The sequence below is a fragment of the Pararge aegeria genome, chromosome 3, assembly GCF_905163445.1.
Source record: "Pararge aegeria chromosome 3, ilParAegt1.1, whole genome shotgun sequence".
In the NCBI taxonomy this organism is placed as follows: Eukaryota; Metazoa; Arthropoda; class Insecta; order Lepidoptera; family Nymphalidae; genus Pararge; species Pararge aegeria.
The window spans coordinates 20,152,016-20,179,759 of record NC_053182.1 but is presented as its reverse complement, the minus strand read 5'-3'; the positions used below and the strand labels follow the sequence as shown (position 1 = coordinate 20,179,759).

Genomic DNA, 27,744 nt, shown 5'->3' with positions numbered 1-27,744 from the left:
ACTGCCTTTCGTGACATATTTGCAAATATATTTTATGGACTTAACTGAATTGCAGTATTCAACGTTGCAATGTGTCTTGAACGATTTAGAAATAAGTGGCGAATATGGAACAATCCAACTGTTGTCGACAACGAAATCCATTCTTTTCACTTTCGTTGTGACAGTTCGACCGTTGTCATCTGGTGATCGACGCCGATACAGCGGATAACCATCATTGCCAGTGACAGTCTCCGCCGTTAATTTCCGTGGATATCGTTTAGAGCACTTTCCATCGACCATGCAAGGTGATTGGGGATTGATGGCACCACACGGTCCATGAATCATATTAGTAGTAACAACATCATGTAGGTCTGGATCGACTTCATAATCAGGAATCTCAGCACATATGATATCATCTATTTGGTCAGGCTGAATTCTTTCCACTAACCAAATAAGAATGTGTGCGTGCGGCAGGCCTCGCTTTTGCCATTCGATTGAATACATCCAGCATCGAGTATCTCCAAAGACGCGTTGTTTAACAATAAAGTTCATCAGGGACCGAATTTTTTGCCTGAATATACGTGCTGTGATGTCGTGTCTATCACTTGATGTTTGTCCGGGAAGCAGCAATTGAGTAATTTCTATCCATTTTGGATTACAGGTAAAAGTAATAAAGAGATCGGGCCGACCGTAATGACGAACATATGTCATTGCATCTTGTGCATATTCATGCATATGACGTGGACTACCAATGTATGTCGCCGGCAGAATAGTTAATCGACCAATATTAGCTGCATTTCCTTCAGTATTAACTGCATCACGTAAATGGATGTACTCCTCAGAACGCAGTTTGGCTTGGTTCAACCTAATGAATGTTAAACGTTCCGTTTCTATTTTTACATACATGTCAACGCAATACTGCTGAAACAATCGACGAAACCGCAGCAAATAGTTGTCAGCATTTTGACGAATCATCAAACGATATGCGTAATAATTCATTGAGCTAACTTTCTTTGTAGTTTCTTCACCTGAAATTAAAAATTTGATAATTAACCATTTCAAAGGCAAATTTTAAAGGCAAACAATACAGACATTAACCATTTTTTTAATAAGCATTATTTTAAATCAGTGTCTTTCACAAATAAATGAAATAAATTATGATACTGATACTCACCATTCAATGGATTTTTCATTTTAATATTAAAATAATATCCATCTTCTCCTTGCCAAAACATCAGCGGGTATTGCAATGTGTCATATGATCGATGAGTTTCAGATATTTGTTGCAGTTGCCCAGTATCGCGACGTGTAAGCACAATATCGCGTTTTTCCAATTGTTCACCAACAATCAGGATGGCAACTTCGTCTACTGTTGGAGCATTAAATGTCCTTTCGTGTGTTCCAGATGGTCGTTTATCTGCTTTGATAACAACTTTATAGTCATCACTTGGCATGCGCTCTAAAGCACTCTTAAACAACCTGACCAACGCATGATGTTCATGAAGCAGACACTGCAAGTCTTGAAGAATTGCTCGCTTCATTCCTGCATTGATCTCTAGGCGTCGATCAAGTTGTTCTTCCATGTTGCCCATGAAATATATTTGTAAAAATTTATTCTGTGTATCTTCGAAAGGTAGTAATGATCCAATTCGATGATGAATCTGTCCTTGTATCTACAAAATAAAAACCAGACAGTATTAACTGGGTTATAAACACTTTTTTCGGTGGGAGAGTAGAGTTCAGAATTAGCAAATATACTACATAGGTACCAATAGATAAAGTAAGTTATTCTTTAACTACATTCTATATAAGTACAAAAATAAATACCTTAAATGTCGGATTAAATCCCCGTTCTTCGATAATATCTGCCCCAAATGACGTCATCTGGAAACAACCATTGTATTTTTGAGTATTTGCAAGAAAGTGGCGTGATTCTTGTGTTTCGCCACAAAGCAATGAATACAATGGCTCAGGTGGCGGAGTCAACAATGGCAATTTCACTTTACCATTAAGGCAGCATAATCCAGGCGTTTCTCCGGAAAACTTTAATGCACCACAATACTCGCAAACTACGTCCATTTGCCCAATGCAAACGCTAGGATGCAAGCTGTAATCATTGCTGCAATCGTATTGAAACGCTGCTCGATTCAAATCAGCACTTGATAAATATCTTGTTCTGCGTCGCAAATTATCTATTTGTTGACCTCTGTTGTTCGCTCGACGATTCTGCATTGCCAACCGAGCTGTTTCACGGGCTGCTTCACTTTGCTCTCGTGATTGAGAAGCACGAAGTCGAGCCATACTATCGCGGCGCTGTTCACGTGCAATTTCTTGTTCTTCTTCAGTCCTTTCATTTGCAGTATTTCGTATTCTTCTTGCATCACGGCTTTGTCGGGAAAGATTCGATCGTCTTGGTCGCGGCATTATTAATTAAACTTCACTTCACCTAAAAACTTAAATTTTTAACCATACCGAGTTTTATAGTTCACTTCACTGTTTATACGAATGGGCAATTGGGCAATAATGTTAATTATTTATTTAATAGAAATAGTTATATTATTGATTTCTTACAAATATCAAATAGTCATCCATACGTCATTACATAGCTGTCATTATACGTCAATTTTGTTATTCCAAGTCTGATTCTTTTTTGTTATACCACGTTTTATAGTGACTGACGTTACATGTCAAGTCACACGGGAATGATGTCGAACGGGATAAAAAGTATCCTATGTCCTTCTCCTGGCTCTAAACTACCTCCCTGCCAATTTTCAGCTAAATCGGTTCAGCCGTTCTTGAGTTATAAGTGAAGTAACTAACACGACTTTCTTTTATATATATAGATAATTAACATTATTGCCCAATTGCCCATTCGTATAAACAGTGAAGTGAACTATAAAACTCGGTATGGTTAAAAATTTAAGTTTTTAGGTGAAGTGAAGTTTAATTAATAATGCCGCGACCAAGACGATCGAATCTTTCCCGACAAAGCCGTGATGCAAGAAGAATACGAAATACTGCAAATGAAAGGACTGAAGAAGAACAAGAAATTGCACGTGAACAGCGCCGCGATAGTATGGCTCGACTTCGTGCTTCTCAATCACGAGAGCAAAGTGAAGCAGCCCGTGAAACAGCTCGGTTGGCAATGCAGAATCGTCGAGCGAACAACAGAGGTCAACAAATAGATAATTTGCGACGCAGAACAAGATATTTATCAAGTGCTGATTTGAATCGAGCAGCGTTTCAATACGATTGCAGCAATGATTACAGCTTGCATCCTAGCGTTTGCATTGGGCAAATGGACGTAGTTTGCGAGTATTGTGGTGCATTAAAGTTTTCCGGAGAAACGCCTGGATTATGCTGCCTTAATGGTAAAGTGAAATTGCCATTGTTGACTCCGCCACCTGAGCCATTGTATTCATTGCTTTGTGGCGAAACACAAGAATCACGCCACTTTCTTGCAAATACTCAAAAATACAATGGTTGTTTCCAGATGACGTCATTTGGGGCAGATATTATCGAAGAACGGGGATTTAATCCGACATTTAAGGTATTTATTTTTGTACTTATATAGAATGTAGTTAAAGAATAACTTACTTTATCTATTGGTACCTATGTAGTATATTTGCTAATTCTGAACTCTACTCTCCCACCGAAAAAAGTGTTTATAACCCAGTTAATACTGTCTGGTTTTTATTTTGTAGATACAAGGACAGATTCATCATCGAATTGGATCATTACTACCTTTCGAAGATACACAGAATAAATTTTTACAAATATATTTCATGGGCAACATGGAAGAACAACTTGATCGACGCCTAGAGATCAATGCAGGAATGAAGCGAGCAATTCTTCAAGACTTGCAGTGTCTGCTTCATGAACATCATGCGTTGGTCAGGTTGTTTAAGAGTGCTTTAGAGCGCATGCCAAGTGATGACTATAAAGTTGTTATCAAAGCAGATAAACGACCATCTGGAACACACGAAAGGACATTTAATGCTCCAACAGTAGACGAAGTTGCCATCCTGATTGTTGGTGAACAATTGGAAAAACGCGATATTGTGCTTACACGTCGCGATACTGGGCAACTGCAACAAATATCTGAAACTCATCGATCATATGACACATTGCAATACCCGCTGATGTTTTGGCAAGGAGAAGATGTATATTATTTTAATATTAAAATGAAAAATCCATTGAATGGTGAGTATCAGTATCATAATTTATTTCATTTATTTGTGAAAGACACTGATTTAAAATAATGCTTATTAAAAAAATGGTTAATGTCTGTATTGTTTGCCTTTAAAATTTGCCTTTGAAATGGTTAATTATCAAATTTTTAATTTCAGGTGAAGAAACTACAAAGAAAGTTAGCTCAATGAATTATTACGCATATCGTTTGATGATTCGTCAAAATGCTGACAACTATTTGCTGCGGTTTCGTCGATTGTTTCAGCAGTATTGCGTTGACATGTATGTAAAAATAGAAACGGAACGTTTAACATTCATTAGGTTGAACCAAGCCAAACTGCGTTCTGAGGAGTACATCCATTTACGTGATGCAGTTAATACTGAAGGAAATGCAGCTAATATTGGTCGATTAACTATTCTGCCGGCGACATACATTGGTAGTCCACGTCATATGCATGAATATGCACAAGATGCAATGACATATGTTCGTCATTACGGTCGGCCCGATCTCTTTATTACTTTTACCTGTAATCCAAAATGGATAGAAATTACTCAATTGCTGCTTCCCGGACAAACATCAAGTGATAGACACGACATCACAGCACGTATATTCAGGCAAAAAATTCGGTCCCTGATGAACTTTATTGTTAAACAACGCGTCTTTGGAGATACTCGATGCTGGATGTATTCAATCGAATGGCAAAAGCGAGGCCTGCCGCACGCACACATTCTTATTTGGTTAGTGGAAAGAATTCAGCCTGACCAAATAGATGATATCATATGTGCTGAGATTCCTGATTATGAAGTCGATCCAGACCTACATGATGTTGTTACTACTAATATGATTCATGGACCGTGTGGTGCCATCAATCCCCAATCACCTTGCATGGTCGATGGAAAGTGCTCTAAACGATATCCACGGAAATTAACGGCGGAGACTGTCACTGGCAATGATGGTTATCCGCTGTATCGGCGTCGATCACCAGATGACAACGGTCGAACTGTCACAACGAAAGTGAAAAGAATGGATTTCGTTGTCGACAACAGTTGGATTGTTCCATATTCGCCACTTATTTCTAAATCGTTCAAGACACATTGCAACGTTGAATACTGCAATTCAGTTAAGTCCATAAAATATATTTGCAAATATGTCACGAAAGGCAGTGATATGGCGGTTTTTGGATTGCAATCCTCGAATACCAACGATGAAATTTCACGCTATCAAGTTGGTCGTTATGTGAACTGTAATGAAGCGATTTGGCGTATATTCGCATTTCCCATTCACGAACGTCATCCTACTGTTACGCATTTGGCGGTGCATCTGGAGAATGGTCAACGAGTATATTTCACGGCTTCGAATGCTACGCAACGTGCTGAAACACCTCCAGCAACTACATTGACCAGTTTTTTTGCAATCTGCCAAAGCGATCAGTTTGCACGAACTTTGCTTTACTCGGAGATGCCACGTTATTATACTTGGAATGCTTCATCGAAGAATTTTCAAAGACGGAAGCAAGGCGATGCGGTTCCTGGGTATCCAGATGTGCGTTCTACTGATGCTCTTGGTCGTATGTATACAGTTCATCCAAAGAATAATGAATGTTTCTATTTGCGGTTGTTGCTGGTAAATGTGCGTGGGCCAACGTCATTTGAGTCACTACGAACTGTTAATGGTGTAATATTCCCAACATATCGTGCTGCATGTGAAGAATTGAAGTTATTAGAAAACGATAGTCATTGGGATACGACAATCGCTGAAGCCATTATCTGTGCATCTCCAAGTCAGATACGCACATTATTCGCTATCATAATTTCGACATGTTTTCCATCAAACCCATGTAACCTGTGGCACAAATACAAGGATAATATGTCAGAAGATATTTTACATCAAATTCGTGTCAGTTCCAGAAATCACGATATTGAGATGAATGAGGAGATACATAATCGTGCTTTACTCTTGATCGAAGATATGTGTTACCTCATGTGCGGTAATTTATTAATCAGGTTAGGAATGCCAGCACCATATCGTGAAATGAATGACGCATTTAATCGAGAATTGGAACGGGAACGTGAATATGATCACCAGGAATTAGATTTAGTAGTTCAAACGAATGTACCCCTGTTGAATTACCAACAAAAGAAAGTTTATGATACTTTAATGAAGGCAATCGATGATGAAAATGGTGGTTTATATTTCCTAGATGCCCCTGGTGGAACTGGCAAGACATTCCTCATGTCATTAGTTTTAGCAACTGTTCGGGCGAGATCTAACATAGCGGTTGCAGTTGCTTCTTCTGGAATAGCAGCCACATTGTTAGAAGGATGCCGTACGGCTCATTCAGCATTCAAATTACCGTTAAATCTTCAAACTATTGAAGAACCAACGTGTAATATTGCAAAACACTCAGCAATGGCCAAAGTTTTAGCGGTATCGAAAATCATCATCTGGGACGAATGCACAATGGCGCATAAACGTGCATTAGAAGCACTTAACCGAACATTAAAAGATTTACGCAATGACTCGAGATGTTTTGGAGGAGCAATGATTTTACTTTCTGGTGATTTCCGCCAAATACTGCCAGTAATTCCAAGATCTACGGCTGCCGACGAAATAAACGCTTGCCTCAAATCGTCAAATCTATGGCGCCATGTGAAGAAACTGCAACTGACAACAAACATGAGAGTTGCATTGCTTAATGATACATCTGCTGAAGATTTCTCGGAGCAATTGCTGACTATCGGTAATGGTCAAGTACCTGTCGATGAATCGAGCGGATTAATATCATTTCCAAATAATTTCTGTAATTTTGTCTCATCAAAAGACGAACTTATCAACAATGTATTTCCAGAAATTATTTCTAACTACAAAAATTATGAATGGATGAGTGAGCGAGCAATTTTAGCGGCTAAGAATAAAGATGTAGATGACCTAAACAACATAATTCAAAATAAGATCATTGGAACAATGCATTCATTCAAATCTATTGACTGCGTCACAAATGAAGATGAAGCCACCAACTATCCAATTGAATTTTTAAACTCTTTGGACGTGCCTGGCTTACCACCGCACAATTTACGCCTAAAGGTTGGCTCCGTAGTAATCATGCTTCGAAACATAAACCAACCAAAACTGTGCAACGGTACGCGTTTGGTGGTTAGAAAATTGATGAACAATGTAATTTACGCTACGATAATGATAGGAAAATTCAAAGGTGAGCAAGTTCTCATTCCGAGGATACCGATGATCCCAACCGATATGCCGTTTGAATTTAAAAGACTTCAATTTCCGATACGTCTTGCATTTGCCATGACCATCAACAAATCACAAGGCCAATCCTTAAAAGTTTGTGGTTTAAATCTAGAACATTCATGTTTTTCCCATGGTCAATTATACGTGGCATGTTCACGGGTCGGAAGACCATCTGCGTTGTTTGTTTTTGCGCCTGATAATAAAACAAAAAATGTCGTGTATCACAAGGTACTTAAATGAAGAGCAACCTATGTACTAAAATACAGAAATAATTATGAATGATTGATGTAGAAATTTAATTTTTTTTGTATTTTTTCCAATAAAAAAAAAATCTGCTTATTTATTGACATTAAGGCGGAACAAAGTTCGCCGGGTCAGCTAGTTTATTTAATAGAAATAGTTATATTATTGATTTCTTACAAATATCAAATAGTCATCCATACGTCATTACATAGCTGTCATTATACGTCAATTTTGTTATTCCAAGTCTGATTCTTTTTTGTTATACCACGTTTTATAGTGACTGACGTTACATGTCAAGTCACACGGGAATGATGTCGAACGGGATAAAAAGTATCCTATGTCCTTCTCCTGGCTCTAAACTACCTCCCTGCCAATTTTCAGCTAAATCGGTTCAGCCGTTCTTGAGTTATAAGTGAAGTAACTAACACGACTTTCTTTTATATATATAGATATATATAAAGCAGTGTCTATTAGTATTACTAATACTAATAATAGCTCTATTATATTATGATCTAGGACATTATCTAAAATCGTCGTGAAATAATTACCTTCATAAAAGGCACACACAATATAAACTTGCTCCTCTGCCTTGCAACGATATCCTGATAAACGTGAGGTGGAAGATCGTAGAATATCGATCTGCGTTTGTTAGTCATCGAATAACCCTGTAGGAATTAATGTATGTTGTAAAGTATGTATCCTGTCTCTTACACAACTTCTTATTCTTTAACAATAAGGTTGACAATCCAGGTGCACTTAGCAAATGCTCGTTAGCTGTGCGAGTGCCTGGCAAAACGTTACGAACTTGCAGGGGAAGATTACCACTTTTTTCACTTGAACCGTTACGTAAGAATCATGCTCGAAATGCTCCAACATTTCGCGCGCTCTCGTTGCTTGGTAATCTGATTGATTAGCATCAACAAAATGACATATTAAATATAAGTTTAGCATTCTTCCACAGAACAGCGAGATGCCGTGAACGGTGGCATCCTTATGTGGTTGACTTACGGGCAACACGCACGAAGCGTTCATCTACGTTTCTGATACGGACCGCTAAAGTTTGGAACGCTCTTCCGGCTTCAGTGTTTTCTGATTCATACAACTTGAATGCCTACAAGGCGCATAGCCAATAATATAATTAATTAATAATATTTAGACAAATGAAATAATAAGATAAATATTATTTTTTGAAATGTGAATACTAAGGATATAAAAAAAATATGTTTTAGTAATGTAAGGCACAGACAAATAGTCGTTGCCAAGCGATGGCGAAGTGTTTAGCATCTGTTCGAAACATTGCATTCCCGTACTTTAGCATCTGCTTTTAAAGTCACCTAATACCAAGCCAACGCTTAACTTAGCCATCGTACAGAGTTTTGAGAGACTTAGCACGTTCTAAGCATAGATTTCCCATATTTTCCACAACTGTTAAAAACCTTTTGCATTATATTTAAAACGATAACTCCGCCGGGGTCGATTAAATAAAGTGTAGTCGAGCAAAATAAAGAAAAAAAACACAAAATAATCTTTAAAAAATAAACAATAATAATACTCCCAAAAGCAACAGAAAGTACACAATCATTGATATGACAGCACGAAGAGAGCACACAATAACAGCAAGCAATGACTATTTATCTGGACCTAAGTGATACAACAAAGCAAGTTATTAATGAAATCATCAACCTTGTCAGTATACCAGCAGAGCTGTAGGTATTCCTTGAACCGGTCCCTTAATATGGGATCCACGTCGTTCCTTATTAGGAACTTAATCACATTCTCTAGGCATGAATCGTAGTCCTCTCTGAAATTTTCATATAACCTTAAAGCTCTGAAGATCCAATCTCATGTAAGTTAGTCTAGTATCTGACACACTACGATAATTTACGTCTTATTAGCCTTGTTGATGCTATTTTGGCATTATTTGGAATTATTTATTGTTGTAAGATCCTTTTATTTGCTTAACCCTGTTTAAATAAATTATACCAGAAAGCTCTCGGCCTTTCGTTGTTTGCATAAAAAGTAACAACTTTTGTTTTAGGATTTATTTCAACCCGATAGTTTGTCCAATTATAATATATTAAATATTTGACTTGTTACTACTCTGTAATGTACTCGTAGCATCGGCGACAGCGCGCGAGCCAAGACTATAGTACGCACACATCACATGGATCTGGTTTCACAGTGTAATGTCACTTTACAAAAATAACATGTTTTTTTTTTTTTTTTTAAATACAAGTTTTACTTTATTATTAACTAGCTGACCCGGCGAACTTTGTTCCGCCTTAATGTCAATAAATAAGCAGATTTTTTTTTTATTGGAAAAAATACAAAAAAAATTAAATTTCTACATCAATCATTCATAATTATTTCTGTATTTTAGTACATAGGTTGCTCTTCATTTAAGTACCTTGTGATACACGACATTTTTTGTTTTATTATCAGGCGCAAAAACAAACAACGCAGATGGTCTTCCGACCCGTGAACATGCCACGTATAATTGACCATGGGAAAAACATGAATGTTCTAGATTTAAACCACAAACTTTTAAGGATTGGCCTTGTGATTTGTTGATGGTCATGGCAAATGCAAGACGTATCGGAAATTGAAGTCTTTTAAATTCAAACGGCATATCGGTTGGGATCATCGGTATCCTCGGAATGAGAACTTGCTCACCTTTGAATTTTCCTATCATTATCGTAGCGTAAATTACATTGTTCATCAATTTTCTAACCACCAAACGCGTACCGTTGCACAGTTTTGGTTGGTTTATGTTTCGAAGCATGATTACTACGGAGCCAACCTTTAGGCGTAAATTGTGCGGTGGTAAGCCAGGCACGTCCAAAGAGTTTAAAAATTCAATTGGATAGTTGGTGGCTTCATCTTCATTTGTGACGCAGTCAATAGATTTGAATGAATGCATTGTTCCAATGATCTTATTTTGAATTATGTTGTTTAGGTCATCTACATCTTTATTCTTAGCCGCTAAAATTGCTCGCTCACTCATCCATTCATAATTTTTGTAGTTAGAAATAATTTCTGGAAATACATTGTTGATAAGTTCGTCTTTTGATGAGACAAAATTACAGAAATTATTTGGAAATGATATTAATCCGCTCGATTCATCGACAGGTACTTGACCATTACCGATAGTCAGCAATTGCTCCGAGAAATCTTCAGCAGATGTATCATTAAGCAATGCAACTCTCATGTTTGTTGTCAGTTGCAGTTTCTTCACATGGCGCCATAGATTTGACGATTTGAGGCAAGCGTTTATTTCGTCGGCAGCCGTAGATCTTGGAATTACTGGCAGTATTTGGCGGAAATCACCAGAAAGTAAAATCATTGCTCCTCCAAAACATCTCGAGTCATTGCGTAAATCTTTTAATGTTCGGTTAAGTGCTTCTAATGCACGTTTATGCGCCATTGTGCATTCGTCCCAGATGATGATTTTCGATACCGCTAAAACTTTGGCCATTGCTGAGTGTTTTGCAATATTACACGTTGGTTCTTCAATAGTTTGAAGATTTAACGGTAATTTGAATGCTGAATGAGCCGTACGGCATCCTTCTAACAATGTGGCTGCTATTCCAGAAGAAGCAACTGCAACCGCTATGTTAGATCTCGCCCGAACAGTTGCTAAAACTAATGACATGAGGAATGTCTTGCCAGTTCCACCAGGGGCATCTAGGAAATATAAACCACCATTTTCATCATCGATTGCCTTCATTAAAGTATCATAAACTTTCTTTTGTTGGTAATTCAACAGGGGTACATTCGTTTGAACTACTAAATCTAATTCCTGGTGATCATATTCACGTTCCCGTTCCAATTCTCGATTAAATGCGTCATTCATTTCACGATATGGTGCTGGCATTCCTAACCTGATTAATAAATTACCGCACATGAGGTAACACATATCTTCGATCAAGAGTAAAGCACGATTATGTATCTCCTCATTCATCTCAATATCGTGATTTCTGGAACTGACACGAATTTGATGTAAAATATCTTCTGACATATTATCCTTGTATTTGTGCCACAGGTTACATGGGTTTGATGGAAAACATGTCGAAATTATGATAGCGAATAATGTGCGTATCTGACTTGGAGATGCACAGATAATGGCTTCAGCGATTGTCGTATCCCAATGACTATCGTTTTCTAATAACTTCAATTCTTCACATGCAGCACGATATGTTGGGAATATTACACCATTAACAGTTCGTAGTGACTCAAATGACGTTGGCCCACGCACATTTACCAGCAACAACCGCAAATAGAAACATTCATTATTCTTTGGATGAACTGTATACATACGACCAAGAGCATCAGTAGAACGCACATCTGGATACCCAGGAACCGCATCGCCTTGCTTCCGTCTTTGAAAATTCTTCGATGAAGCATTCCAAGTATAATAACGTGGCATCTCCGAGTAAAGCAAAGTTCGTGCAAACTGATCGCTTTGGCAGATTGCAAAAAAACTGGTCAATGTAGTTGCTGGAGGTGTTTCAGCACGTTGCGTAGCATTCGAAGCCGTGAAATATACTCGTTGACCATTCTCCAGATGCACCGCCAAATGCGTAACAGTAGGATGACGTTCGTGAATGGGAAATGCGAATATACGCCAAATCGCTTCATTACAGTTCACATAACGACCAACTTGATAGCGTGAAATTTCATCGTTGGTATTCGAGGATTGCAATCCAAAAACCGCCATATCACTGCCTTTCGTGACATATTTGCAAATATATTTTATGGACTTAACTGAATTGCAGTATTCAACGTTGCAATGTGTCTTGAACGATTTAGAAATAAGTGGCGAATATGGAACAATCCAACTGTTGTCGACAACGAAATCCATTCTTTTCACTTTCGTTGTGACAGTTCGACCGTTGTCATCTGGTGATCGACGCCGATACAGCGGATAACCATCATTGCCAGTGACAGTCTCCGCCGTTAATTTCCGTGGATATCGTTTAGAGCACTTTCCATCGACCATGCAAGGTGATTGGGGATTGATGGCACCACACGGTCCATGAATCATATTAGTAGTAACAACATCATGTAGGTCTGGATCGACTTCATAATCAGGAATCTCAGCACATATGATATCATCTATTTGGTCAGGCTGAATTCTTTCCACTAACCAAATAAGAATGTGTGCGTGCGGCAGGCCTCGCTTTTGCCATTCGATTGAATACATCCAGCATCGAGTATCTCCAAAGACGCGTTGTTTAACAATAAAGTTCATCAGGGACCGAATTTTTTGCCTGAATATACGTGCTGTGATGTCGTGTCTATCACTTGATGTTTGTCCGGGAAGCAGCAATTGAGTAATTTCTATCCATTTTGGATTACAGGTAAAAGTAATAAAGAGATCGGGCCGACCGTAATGACGAACATATGTCATTGCATCTTGTGCATATTCATGCATATGACGTGGACTACCAATGTATGTCGCCGGCAGAATAGTTAATCGACCAATATTAGCTGCATTTCCTTCAGTATTAACTGCATCACGTAAATGGATGTACTCCTCAGAACGCAGTTTGGCTTGGTTCAACCTAATGAATGTTAAACGTTCCGTTTCTATTTTTACATACATGTCAACGCAATACTGCTGAAACAATCGACGAAACCGCAGCAAATAGTTGTCAGCATTTTGACGAATCATCAAACGATATGCGTAATAATTCATTGAGCTAACTTTCTTTGTAGTTTCTTCACCTGAAATTAAAAATTTGATAATTAACCATTTCAAAGGCAAATTTTAAAGGCAAACAATACAGACATTAACCATTTTTTTAATAAGCATTATTTTAAATCAGTGTCTTTCACAAATAAATGAAATAAATTATGATACTGATACTCACCATTCAATGGATTTTTCATTTTAATATTAAAATAATATCCATCTTCTCCTTGCCAAAACATCAGCGGGTATTGCAATGTGTCATATGATCGATGAGTTTCAGATATTTGTTGCAGTTGCCCAGTATCGCGACGTGTAAGCACAATATCGCGTTTTTCCAATTGTTCACCAACAATCAGGATGGCAACTTCGTCTACTGTTGGAGCATTAAATGTCCTTTCGTGTGTTCCAGATGGTCGTTTATCTGCTTTGATAACAACTTTATAGTCATCACTTGGCATGCGCTCTAAAGCACTCTTAAACAACCTGACCAACGCATGATGTTCATGAAGCAGACACTGCAAGTCTTGAAGAATTGCTCGCTTCATTCCTGCATTGATCTCTAGGCGTCGATCAAGTTGTTCTTCCATGTTGCCCATGAAATATATTTGTAAAAATTTATTCTGTGTATCTTCGAAAGGTAGTAATGATCCAATTCGATGATGAATCTGTCCTTGTATCTACAAAATAAAAACCAGACAGTATTAACTGGGTTATAAACACTTTTTTCGGTGGGAGAGTAGAGTTCAGAATTAGCAAATATACTACATAGGTACCAATAGATAAAGTAAGTTATTCTTTAACTACATTCTATATAAGTACAAAAATAAATACCTTAAATGTCGGATTAAATCCCCGTTCTTCGATAATATCTGCCCCAAATGACGTCATCTGGAAACAACCATTGTATTTTTGAGTATTTGCAAGAAAGTGGCGTGATTCTTGTGTTTCGCCACAAAGCAATGAATACAATGGCTCAGGTGGCGGAGTCAACAATGGCAATTTCACTTTACCATTAAGGCAGCATAATCCAGGCGTTTCTCCGGAAAACTTTAATGCACCACAATACTCGCAAACTACGTCCATTTGCCCAATGCAAACGCTAGGATGCAAGCTGTAATCATTGCTGCAATCGTATTGAAACGCTGCTCGATTCAAATCAGCACTTGATAAATATCTTGTTCTGCGTCGCAAATTATCTATTTGTTGACCTCTGTTGTTCGCTCGACGATTCTCCATTGCCAACCGAGCTGTTTCACGGGCTGCTTCACTTTGCTCTCGTGATTGAGAAGCACGAAGTCGAGCCATACTATCGCGGCGCTGTTCACGTGCAATTTCTTGTTCTTCTTCAGTCCTTTCATTTGCAGTATTTCGTATTCTTCTTGCATCACGGCTTTGTCGGGAAAGATTCGATCGTCTTGGTCGCGGCATTATTAATTAAACTTCACTTCACCTAAAAACTTAAATTTTTAACCATACCGAGTTTTATAGTTCACTTCACTGTTTATACGAATGGGCAATTGGGCAATAATGTTAATTATTTATTTAATAGAAATAGTTATATTATTGATTTCTTACAAATATCAAATAGTCATCCATACGTCATTACATAGCTGTCATTATACGTCAATTTTGTTATTCCAAGTCTGATTCTTTTTTGTTATACCACGTTTTATAGTGACTGACGTTACATGTCAAGTCACACGGGAATGATGTCGAACGGGATAAAAAGTATCCTATGTCCTTCTCCTGGCTCTAAACTACCTCCCTGCCAATTTTCAGCTAAATCGGTTCAGCCGTTCTTGAGTTATAAGTGAAGTAACTAACACGACTTTCTTTTATATATATAGATTAAATAAAATATAGATGATGATGATTGATGATGATTTATTATTTTTTTCTGTATGAAATAAACTAATACTGAATTTCGTAGTCGTAGACAAATGTTGTTAGTCCTAACGATGGGAACAAGAAGGCCGAGAACTTTCTAGTATTTTTTATTTAACCCTATATATGTACAAAAACAATAAAAACAAATTGTCGAATTTTTACTATAGGTATACGAACAATTGTATTGGAAGTAATAATTGGATTCAATTGAAGGATGAGTTGTAACTAATAAATAAGTTTGACACCATTGTTTCTGGGCTTCAGCTAATATTTTCATATAATTCATATTATTAGACGGCCGATTGGCGCAGTTTGCAGCGACCCTGCTTTCTGAGCCCAGGGCCGTGGGTTCGGTTCCCACAACTGGAAAATGTTTGTGTGATGAGCATGAATGTTTGTCAGTGCTAGGTGTTTATATGTATATTATAACTATTTATTTATATTATTCATAAAAATATTCACCAGTCGTCTTAGTACTGGCGGTGTGTGTATGTATTTTCGTATTTATTTATTTATTATTTTATTTATTCGAAAAATATAAAAAAAATTAAAAAAGTTATAAGACTAAGGATTGTATTAGAGATATTAGATAAGATTATATTAAACGGTCTAGGATTAACATGTAGGCAGTATTAGTAGAGATATATTTTGGCATTTCTTTTCTGTATGGAGGGTGTGGTTGCCGGTGTAATTCCAGGCACATGAGGCCAAATACCTACGCCTCAGGTGGATGGACACAGGGTGGCAAATTGCAGGACGTGTTCCTCACATGCCCTGCTTAGCGTGGCCCTGTTTATAGACGAGGGTTTTCCACTTACCGTCAGATGTTTGTTGTGGGCTTCTTTTTAGACCAGGACGCGTTTGGAACCCTCGTAGCTTTAGTTTTAGGTTTGCGAGTGTGGTTGTTGCCATCATCTCACTACCGTGTAATTCTCATGTACGCATCAAAAGTGCCACCTATAAAGATATTGAATGGCCTACTTGAATAAAGATATTTTTGACTTTGACTTTATTTAAGCGCACTTTATAGTTGAAATCAATCTTTGTATTTTTTTTATATTAATAATTGACCAAACATCAATTATTCGCGTCCTGGTCTAAGAAGAAGCCCACAACAAACTTAGCCGGGTGTTTTTTTTTTGTTATAACCATCTCACAAAGTCATTTTAAATTATTAGAAGAGCAACCTGGTTAGAGCAATAATTTACACCCAAGCTTTTTATCGATTACGTAGTCCTTTATACTATAATAGGACTTTTCTATAAGCTTACGTTTAATACAAACTTTGAACTTTTTAAGAGACATCTCCAAGATGTCAATTGGTAGTTTATTGTAGAATTGTATGCAATATCCTTTAAATGAATTATGAATTTTATGTAACCTAGTATATTGCACTGTAAGTTTATTCTTACTTCTAATGTTTAAATTATTGCAGTCACATTTTTTTCTTAAATTTAGAAATGTTTTTATGAACCAAACGACGGGCAACCTGAGAGCAGTGGTAACCATGATGGTAGCGGAGTACACGGACTCGATGAATATGTACAGCACAGTGCATATCTCCAGGACAAACAACGTGTACACGATGTGATTCCAATTCCGGGTACCCCATGTTTCCATGTGAGCTGAAAATCAAACAAATCCATTTGAAAGAACATCCCATTAGCACATTATACCTATTAGTTTATTTCGTTTATAGATATTATTAATTTATAAACTTAGTCTGGTCTACTCTGGTGGAATACTTCCGCCGTTTACCCGTTACCGAAGAAGCAGTGCCGCTAAGCGATTCAGCGTTACCGGTACGATGTCGCGTAGACACCGATCAGGGAAATGGGTTAACTAAAACTGCCATACCCCTAACAGGTTAGCCCGATGCCATCTAAGATTGCCATCTTTTACCAGCAGCCGAGCTTGCAGTCAAGGGCTAATTTGTAGTGGAATAAAAAAACCTACTGAATAGAGGTGTGATAGTTGAGCTGGAAATTAGCACACTGATAGTCGGTATAGATGTGTGATAGTTGAGTTGTAGATTAGCACACTGATAGTCGGTATAGAGGTGTGATAGTTGAGCTGTAGATTAGCATACAGCATACTGATAGTCGGTATAGAGGTGTGATAGTTGAGCTGTAGATTAGCACACTGATAGTCGGTATAGAGGTGTGATCGTTGAGCTGTAGATTAGCACACTGATAGTCGGTATAGAGGTGTGATAGTTGAGCTGTGGATTAGCATACAGCATACACTGATAGTCGGTATAGAGGTGTGATAGTTGAGCTGTAGATTAGCACACTGATAGTCGGTATAAATGTGTGATAGTTGAGCTGTAGATTAGCACACTGATAGTCGGTATAGAGGTGTGATAGTTGAGCTGTAGATTAGCACACTGATAGTCGGTACAGAGGTGAGATAGTTGAGCTGTAGATTAGCATACAGCATACTGATAGTCGGTATAGAGGTCTGATAGTTGAGCTGTAGATTAGCATACTGATAGTCGGTATAGAGGTGTGATAGGTGAGCTATGATTGTGTGGTTGGAACGGGTTTAAGTCAATAAATAAGCGAAGGTATTAAGGCTTTTTTTCTTTTGGGAAGAATTTAAAACTTACTCGTGAAAGAGAGCACGGATATTGCCCAATAAAGTCCAAACGTAAGTCTACTCTCGACTGTCTCCTCGTCTAGACTCTTCTTCTCCCAATAAGGCGAATGAGTAAAGTTTGTGACAAGACAATAACCAAACCTGCAACAGCAGACTTGTAGTTAGTATCCTTCCCTTAGATGAAATCTTAAACCCGCCCCAAAATAACTGTTTTCCCTCCTAGCAAAAACTTATCTCTTCATTGGAGGGGAAAGAAGTAGATATGTGTAAACACTAGCGTACTTTAGAAATGAATAACCATTGACTTATGCCCGTCTTCACTAGCGACGAACAAGGTTATGCCTCAGTAAGTAACGTTCAAAGAAGATTTCTAGGCATCATCATCATCATCACATCAACCGATAGACGTCCACTGCTGGACATAGGTCTTTTGTAGGGAGTTCCAAGTTCCACGATTCTGAGCCGCTTGGATCCAACGGCTACCTGCGACGCGCTTAATGTCGTCTGTCCACCTCGTTGGGGGTCGACCAACGCTGCGCTTACCAGTACGGGGCTGCCATTCCAGCACCTTGGGACCCCAACGTCCATCCTTTCTCCGAACTATGTGCCCGGCCCATTGCCACTTAAGCTTCTTCTAGGCATAATAATAATAATAAATAAATATACTACGACAATACACACATCGCCATCTAGCCCCAAAGTAAGCGTAGCTTGTGTTATGGGTACTAAGATGACTGATGAATATTTCTATGAATAATATACATAAATACTTATTATATACAGATAAGCACCCAGACATTGAAAAACACTTATGTTCATCACACAAACATTTTCCAGTTGTGGGAATCGAACCCACAGCCTTGGACTCAGAAAGCAGGGTCGCTGCCCACTGCGCCAGTCGGCCGTCAATATTACGGTATTAGGCATACGTTTCACCAATCGATTTTCACTAATCCAGTCATATAACCTAACATGGATACATTTCTAGACAAGCTCTGGTATTTTTATGTTTGTATTATCATTTTTTCATTTTTCGAATGGTATTTATAAAAAACTAATTTATATATATTTTTTTCTTCTGTCAAGTGTCAACGGCTTACTATAAGAGTCTTTATAAACTTTACAATCTGCCGAAACGTCGTACGTCGTTTGATAGAATGTAAGAGTTCGTGAAACGTTTTATTTCTCTAGGAATCGCATAAATTAATAGGCATCCGATTAAGGCGATTCCTAGGTTTAATGAAAACGGGCATTAATGTTTGGTCAGTGGGTTTAGTAATGTAATAGTTAAACTTAGATTTAATATTTCTATATAAGTTAAAGAACCATGCATGCACGACTAGTACCTAAGTCATCAGCCTCCCTTTCGGGGGGATCAAGCTCGATTACATGCACCTTTATATTTCAGAGCTAAGTGCGTTTTGAGAACTTTAACGGTGAAGTAAAATACCGTGAAGGAACCTGCACGACTAAAAGTTCGCCATAATTTTTTCAAAGGCTTCTCTGATGTTTCTGAAGTCTAAAAATCCGTACTTGACCACCGTGGTAGACTATCGCCCAAACCCTTCTCATTCCGAGAGGAGACTCGCGCCCTGTAGTGGGTCATATTTGATAAATATGATGATGTTTATGAATAAAATAACTTAAAATTGTAACTTACTGAAAGCACATAAAACCTTGTTGCAAAGAAGCCAGAAGAAAACACGACATCATCAGAAGCAGGGAGTATGAGAAGAATCGCAGGATGTTGCTGTGGTACACGCAATCGTCTTCCACGGTTTTAAGCACACGAAACACCTAACAATTTACAAAATACTCTATATTCTAAATCTTTACCTATGGTAAAAATAATTTCGCGCAAAAACTCAAAAATTGCTGGAAAAGATTGCACAGCACAATGCGATTGATTTAATAAAAGAAAACCCAAAGGAGCGAAAACACAACCGTAAACTCAAAAAAATCTATAGGAGACGTCTCACTTCGGAAATAACTTAATGTGGTGTTTCTCGCAAAATTATTTTGTTTGCTTATAAAAAAGATTGCCTTTTTAAAAAACCCCAACGCCGGGCCAGTCGAGATTATTTAAAATAGATTCGTTCATCTTTGACGACCTCCCTGCTGCAACGGTGAGCGCTGTGAATTTAGACAGGAGGTCCGGGGTTCGATTCCCAGCAGGGCCAATTTGGGAATTTATAATTTTCTCGTGTCTGGTCTGATGGGAGGCTTTGGCCGTGGCAAGTTACCAAGACGTGCCGCTAAGCGCTTTAGTGTTCCGGTGCGATGTCGCGTAGAAACCGATTAGTCTAAAACCGACAACAATACTACAACAGGTTAGCCCGCTAACATCTTACGAAGTTAACTGGACCATCAAGTAGATAATATATGAAGGAACCATACCTTTGGCAATCTTAATAGTTTGTTGAGGCCAGCAAAGTGTCCATCGTGGATAAACTCGAATATAGGCAGCGTGCCGACTACGTCTAGCACGAACCATTTGCTGCGCGCTTGCTGAGATGAAGTCTGAGCCAACGTTATGGGCACACCTTATGAACAACAACGATTCATTAAAAAAACAAATTGTGACATTAAAAAAAACCTATCGTTTTTAAAGATTCAATTCCTAGTGCTAACTTGCAAATAAACGTGACATAAAGTCGAAATAGTTATGAAGTGTTTAGTCACTCTTTCTTTTAAATAACAGAGCGTGAAAATACGCTCAATAATTATCGCAACGTTATGCACGGCTCTTCTGAGTTCATAAGTCATCGTATGACACGATAAAATAGATTGTTAATAGATTACGTATTTTCACACATTCTACTCTACTATGTATGTCCTGATGTCTAGGAAGGGGCAAACGTCATAGATTCCGTTATTTCTTACTATGTTTCTTTACTGTCACTTTTCCAAATCTAAATTTGGGACTGATAAAGGGTAATTGCTTCCAAGCAAACTTTCCTTTGAAACAGTCAGCTCCGCTCTTGCTCGTATGTCCCATAACTTGTTATTAAGTACTTTCAAAATTTAATCTCAATACTGTAACATTGTTGATATTGTGAAAGATTAATTCACCGACTGGTAGAATGTACGGTATTCTATTTAATATTATAAAATCTCAATGTACCCACATTCTTGCGAATTTGGGTAATTAAATTAATTATTATAAATATAAAAATTTTGATGTTGAAAAAGAGCAACTGCTGAGTTTCTTGCAAGCTTCTTCTCGACTAGTAACTAAATTTACTACCGATTCTAACAACTGTTTAAGCCATTTAATTTTTTCATCTGGTCAAACATGCACACACTATTACATGGTATGTATTATATCCGTCCAAACTTCCTGTCCCTCTCCCAAATACCCAAGAACAGTGAAGAAGACACTAATCGCCCGACGCCGCCGACAGTCGACTTCAGATCGCGTTTATAGAAAAAAGCATATATACTTAATTATCGTAAATAATATGCCTTAATCCTACCTAATTGAGGTTTTAGCAAATTCTATTCAAATTGCAGTGCCTTGTTAAAAATAATTATTCTAAGAATTGGAAAATTTCACCATCTTCGACGTTAGCTCCGGTTGAAAGATGTACGATCAGATCCAGAACATAAATGGCAGTCACGACGTAGTCATAAAATCTGAATCCAAGTGAAACATCTTTCTTGTAAACCAAGTAGTAAGGATGAGTCTGAAATATATTTGAACATTTCAACGGATGGCAATTGACATGGCATCCTAAAATCCAACTTGCCACAGAATTACGAACATACAGAAACCGTTTACACGACTAATATTTAAGCATCATAAACCACACCACTTTAGTAGGGTTACTCGAACACGCGGTTAATCACTGCATTCCGTTTAGCAGTTAACAGTAATTATTTTACCTGTAATTTTCTAAGCGGTGCCAAGTGGGCAGGACCTCGACTTCACTTTGGGGGGCCGAGTTAGAATCCCAGCACTTAGCAACCTCTAACTTTCACAAAACTTAGTTATGTGTGTTTTTAACAATTAAAATATCACCTGCTTCAACGGAGAAAGAAAACATCGTGAGGAAACCTGCATTCCTAAGATTCTCCATAATGTTCTCAAAGGTGTGTGAAGTCCACCAATCCGCACTGGGCCAGCGTGGTGGGCTACGGCCTTAACCCTTTCGCATTGTGAGAGGAGACTCGTGCCCTGTAGTGGGCCAGTAATGGGTTTATATGATGATGAAAGTTCTAAACGTTTACAATAAAATGTGGCCAATGGAAAAAGTTTATTAGCTAGCAACATTTCGCGGGTGTAGAGTGAACATGTGCGTGGCGTTTTCACTATTTTTGGACACAATGGATGCATGCATGGCTAAATGATGTTTCTGTATGTCCCTACTTCTGTGGTAGAGGCCCTGTTATGCCCCAAATAAAACTAAAAGCGTTTACCTGTTGTGGATTAAACTTATTTTTTGTTAACTATAACTTGAAAGTGACAAATCTTTTAATGATGTTATTACCATTTTAAAGAATATAATTATTTTATATTTAATTAATCAATATTTTTTATGAATATGGCTGTGAAAATTATATAATTTACATAAAGTTCGTAAAAGCCAAGTCGTTCCCTAGAGAAATTATCTATATTTATAATATAGATATTTTTAGATTTCTTAATTTTGAGGTATCTTAATACGTGCAACAATATTCGTCTCTCTGACCGGTTTTGCCCGCTGAAAACCCTTATTAGAACACTTAAAATGAATAAAAACACTGCACACTTACGATACCGACAGTAATGATGAGGCAAGTGACAAAGGTGTTCCATACAACTTGCAAGGAGGAGCTTGGTTGCAGGATACAGGGAAATGTGGGCCGGAGACAGATGGCGTCCGCTTCATCAGTGAGTGACGAATCTGCTCTCTAGATTAGTTGCATTATAGAATAGAATTGAATGGAAAAACTTTATTGCAACACAACACAATGGGAAAAAACACAAGGAAACTAATAGTACTAAGTGCTAGGGTGCAAAGACGACCTTATCACTAAATGTGATCTTTTAAAGGCAACCTGAGCGAGCGAAGCCGATAAAAAGGTGGAAAGTGGATGGTGCATGTTACAAAAAATAAATTAAACTTACATGAACATAATATGATGGTGATGAAACTGTTTAGGTTAGGTTAGTTAATACTAATTGGTTAGATAATAATTGGTTAATACAACTGCCTTAACCCTAACAGGTTAGCCCGTTACCAGCTTAGACTGCATCAACGAGGAATAGAAAAACGTATGTGAAGTTATGTACACGCGTTTGACGTTATACTTCGTTGGCGTACCAAGATGAAAATGTTTCCAATATTTTTATCTCGTTAGTAGAAAAAACGACACTAACAATAGACAAAAGGTATTTAATACATTGAAAGTTTTATTCACTCAACATCAAAATTTGTGTATATAGATAGCCCTAACAGGTTAGCCCGTTACCATCTTAGACTGCATCAAGGAGGAATAGAAAAACGTATGTGAAGTTATATACATGCGTTAGAAGTCATACTTCGTTGGCGTACCAAGATGAAAATGTTTTCAATATTTTTATCTCGTTTGTAGAAAAAACGACACTAACAATAGAAAAAAGGTATTTCATACATTGAAAGATTTTCACTCAATATAAAAATTTATGTATATACTCGTAGCTAACATGTTAGCCCATTACCATCTTAGACTGCATCAAGTAATGCATCAAAAACGTATGTGAACTTATGTACACGCGTTAGGAGTTATACTTCGTTGGCGTACCAAGATGAAAATCTTTTCAATAATTTTATCTCGTTTGTAGAAAAAACTACACTAACAATAGAAAAAAGGTATTTCATACATTGAAAGTTTTATTATAACGCATTATCTATTCAAAAAAAAAAAACATAATAAAAGAAATGGACATGGAATGGAAGAATGGAATACTAAAGACTCTACTTGAAATTTGGTTGTCCAAGTTTCATTCAAAATTTAAATTTCTGATTTTTGTACAATTGAATTAATTAAATAACTGGAATAAGCCCACAGACTTTGACAGTTGAAAGTGTACACTGTCAAACCTCATAGCTAACTTGATGGTGTCGGTTTCTTGTGACGGTGTGCGCGCGCATCGTAAAAATTTTCTCTCATCATTTTTCCCTAACGCGCCAAAAGAAGTTCAACTTCAAAAAGAAATCGAGCTAGCAATTAAGGAATACTGACTTCAACAAAACGTCGAGATATTACTAACGTTCCGCATAATGTAACATCCAGCTATATCAATCATGACATCAGTTTCAGCAAGCTGCAGATTGCCAGCAGTATCCCTTGACTCCTTGATGTCCATTAGATTACGTTTGAAATGCAGAATGCTACTCTTATATCTAAAAAAAAGGGTAGTTAATTGAAATACATAATTAAAAAATAGAAATGAAGCTACATAATGAACTACATAGTACGAAGTACATAGTTTTCCTGACCAATTTCACCACGGCGTAGTGGTCAATCTCAAGATAGATTTTCCAACTACGCCGGCAGGGCCAGCCCAGGTAGGAGACATAAATTATATCCCCTGGCAAGTGACGAGTAGTAAAGAGTCCACCTAAAGCAAGAGAACATGGATTAGGAGCAGTTTACCTCCGTTTGTTATTACACATATATTATATGGATGGAGTTGATAAAGCTGTGGGAGAAGATACATTGGGAATTGCCTCCTGCCCACTCTGGTGTAGAAATTATAATGCATCAGTGTGTGCGCAAATAAAGTGCGATCTCTCTAGCCCGACGGGTCCGAAAAGAGATCAGGCGCAGTACCGACCGCTCTCCGAAGCACGGATGTGATTTGACTCCAATTTCTAAACTCCGGATTGGTACTTACTAAGAATTTTTTAATAAGAAACCCAATACTATTCATTCAATGACCCGACCCGGTATCGAATCCAGCATCTTGTGATCTGCAGTCGAATACAATAACCACTCGACAAACGAGGCAGTAGTATAGTTAGTTAATACCAATGATCTGAAAAATGAATGATTTGCGTTCGTAGCATTTTACTTACTTTACTTCTTCAGGAAATCGTTTCAAATAATGCCTCTTAACTTTTTCAAAGTGCTCCTAAAAATTAGCAAAACATCAATACTAGGAAAATCAAGAACATATAATTCTGAACAAGCATGCTGTTATAAAGGATTTACTCAAGATGATTCAATAAAATTTTACTCACATGTTATTTTGATTGTCAATCAATTCGGTCTACTACTAGAGACAGTAAACAATGAATTAAATTATATTCAATACCTGTACCACACCAGTAGAGGTAATTTAACAAACTCAAGGTCAATTTTAAAACGATAATGTCAATATTGCTTTCAAATGTGAGGTAATAATAATCAAGGCACTGACCACTTTTTTTCGGTTTTTATTTTCGATTAAAATAAACTACCGACCCAATTTGATTGAAATTTAGAATCGATATAGAGTATACCCAGGATTAACATTTATTGGCCCTTTTATCGCGGAAAATATATTACAATACTAGTAAATAATATATAACAATTCATGCGGGATTTATGAAAAACAAAACAATAGTCTTACATAAAAAGCTCCCAATACAGTCGCCCCCTGTCCATTTTCTCTACCATATTTAATGACAGTCTTCCACAAGTCCAATGAGCGTAGCACGTGGGCGGTGCAGAAGGTAGCCGCTCTTATCTCCACGTGAGCCCGACTGCATGCGGCTACGGGACAGCCGGCGCAGGGGGACAAGACGGTACCACGGATCATCCGGAGCATGGCCGTGCTGTCGTCTTCTGCTGTCAACATCTGGAGAATTTAAGCAAATCATCATCATCATCACCATCATGTCACCAAATTGATGTCCACTGCTGGATATAGGTATTTTGTAGGGAGTTCCAAATACCTAATGTACAACACCAGTAGTGGTATTTAAAACTCAAGGTCAATTTCAAAATAATAATGTCAACATTACTTTGAAATGTTAGGTGTTCTTTCTGATGACAATTCAAATCAAGGCACTCATCACATTTTTGGGTTTTATTTTCGACAAGATGTGCCCTGTGGCTTCGCCCGTGTACATTACGGGACTCAGCGTACTATTACACCTACCTTAGTAAATAAGATACTGAACGTAAAGTTTTTTAGTCTTGTACCACATGGGTTCAGCGGATCAATGCGTCTCTCTTGATGTCATCCGTCCACCTCGTCGGGGTTCTACCAACGCTGGCTTTGCGGGTGCGAGGTTGCCATTCCAGCTCCTTGAGCAACGTCCATCGGTTCGTGCTCCGCCCATTGTCAGTTTAGCTTTGCCACTCTACTTATTGCTACGGATCTCCTCAGTCGATGCCTCCCACCAGACCAGAGCAGAGAAATTCCGTTATTATAAAAACACAAATTGCGTTGCCAATGATGACCTATATTTGGTTGCTATCTATGGGCCTCATAAGAAGGCTCAAGGTCACTCACCGGGCGATGGAGAGAGCTATGCTTGGAGTATCTCTACGTGATCAAATAAGAAATGAGGAAATCTGTAGAATATCCGCAGTAACCGACATATAATACATATACATATATATATAGTCTCTGCTTTTAGCATGTGGAGAATTTATCACGAAAGTATATAATATTAATCCTTACTCAATAGATTTCTTTCGTGTTACAGTGAGCATTTAGTAAAGATACATAGATCCTCCTTCCTGGGGCAGTGTCAATCAGATGGGGCAGTGATGCAGTTGATTTGTAAATTTATTATTTCTCAATTGTCTCTGATCTGGTCTGGTGGGAGGCTTCAACCGTGGCTAGTTCCTATTCTACCGAAGAAAAACCTGTTTGTTGTAGAATCATTAAATTATTCCCATGGTAAAACCAGACCAGAGAAAATTTACAGAATTTTAAATTCCCAAATTCCGCCCACTGCGCCACGGAGGTCGTCATAAGTTCATAATGACCTCAATATCGCCATAAGTGATGTAAATCATTGAAGATTTCTTATCATTCCTCTTCATGATTGCATCTCCGGGGATGTAATGAATTGTTTCCATCTTCTTGGCCAGTTCAGACAGAAATTCGTACGAGAGGTCACGAAGAATGCGGCACTACGGAAAAAATATGTACATAATAGGTATACTCAGTGGCGTGCACATCATACATGCTCAAAAGTACTGCCTATCCTATTTACTTTATATAACTCGGAGTTTAACGGTTTATTTAATATTTAATATTCCTGCTTTATTTTTATTTTTTACCCCTGTCAAAAACCCTGTGCAAGCCGGCTTTGATCTCTCAGTTTTAAGCAAGTTACGGAGAAATCTCGTCTTATGAGAAATTTGTATTCTGGATTGCAGTTCAAAAACATCCATTAAGACATTTACATGGCTTTATCTTTAGCAATTTATAAACCAATAAATTTTGTATGGTTTGGAGAACTGAACTTATGTTTCCTGGACCCTCTAAGGTATATAATTATATTTGTATGACAGCACCTCTATATATTTGTATAATAAGTAACGTTTCCTCTTTTTAACCCGAAACCAGTGTAAATGACTACTGGCAAAACCTACTGGCAACTAGTTTCAAATTTTGACCGATTTTGTAGCCCTTAGGGGTACTGTATCTACTTAGCGCTAGAGTCGGTTTCTGAATTTAATAAAACGAAACAATAATATAAATTATTAAAAGAAAATCCAATATCCCCGGATGATGACAGAAACGGCAGGGTGATATAGTATCTCGCGACAAGCTTGCGAAAGGCGTGAATCCTTGCAACCTTGCTGTCAAACGTCACTTTTCCATACAATAAACAAATAAAAGTGACAGCAGTGATTGCGCCTGTCGCAAGCCTGTCGCGAGATATATAATCACCCTGCGTGGTTAAGTATTTTTCCGGTTTTCCGGCTTTCA

General features: G+C 37.8%; 1 protein-coding gene across 1 annotated transcript in view; it reads right to left on the bottom strand.

Moving 5' to 3' along the window:
* The window catches only part of LOC120637010, a 59,317-nt gene that overhangs the window by 24,919 nt on the left and 6,654 nt on the right, over positions 1 to 27,744 (bottom strand). The window contains exons 8-19 of the mRNA XM_039908592.1: positions 26,793 to 26,939; positions 25,423 to 25,650; positions 24,887 to 24,942; positions 24,079 to 24,211; positions 22,599 to 22,736; positions 21,400 to 21,529; positions 20,241 to 20,386; positions 19,504 to 19,640; positions 17,854 to 17,984; positions 16,735 to 16,870; positions 9,347 to 9,464; positions 8,212 to 8,328 (exon numbers count right to left, since the gene is read on the bottom strand). Of these exons, the coding sequence (XP_039764526.1) occupies positions 8,212 to 8,328; positions 9,347 to 9,464; positions 16,735 to 16,870; positions 17,854 to 17,984; positions 19,504 to 19,640; positions 20,241 to 20,386; positions 21,400 to 21,529; positions 22,599 to 22,736; positions 24,079 to 24,211; positions 24,887 to 24,942; positions 25,423 to 25,650; positions 26,793 to 26,939 (1,617 nt within the window). The remainder of the gene's footprint in view (positions 1 to 8,211; positions 8,329 to 9,346; positions 9,465 to 16,734; positions 16,871 to 17,853; positions 17,985 to 19,503; positions 19,641 to 20,240; positions 20,387 to 21,399; positions 21,530 to 22,598; positions 22,737 to 24,078; positions 24,212 to 24,886; positions 24,943 to 25,422; positions 25,651 to 26,792; positions 26,940 to 27,744) is intronic.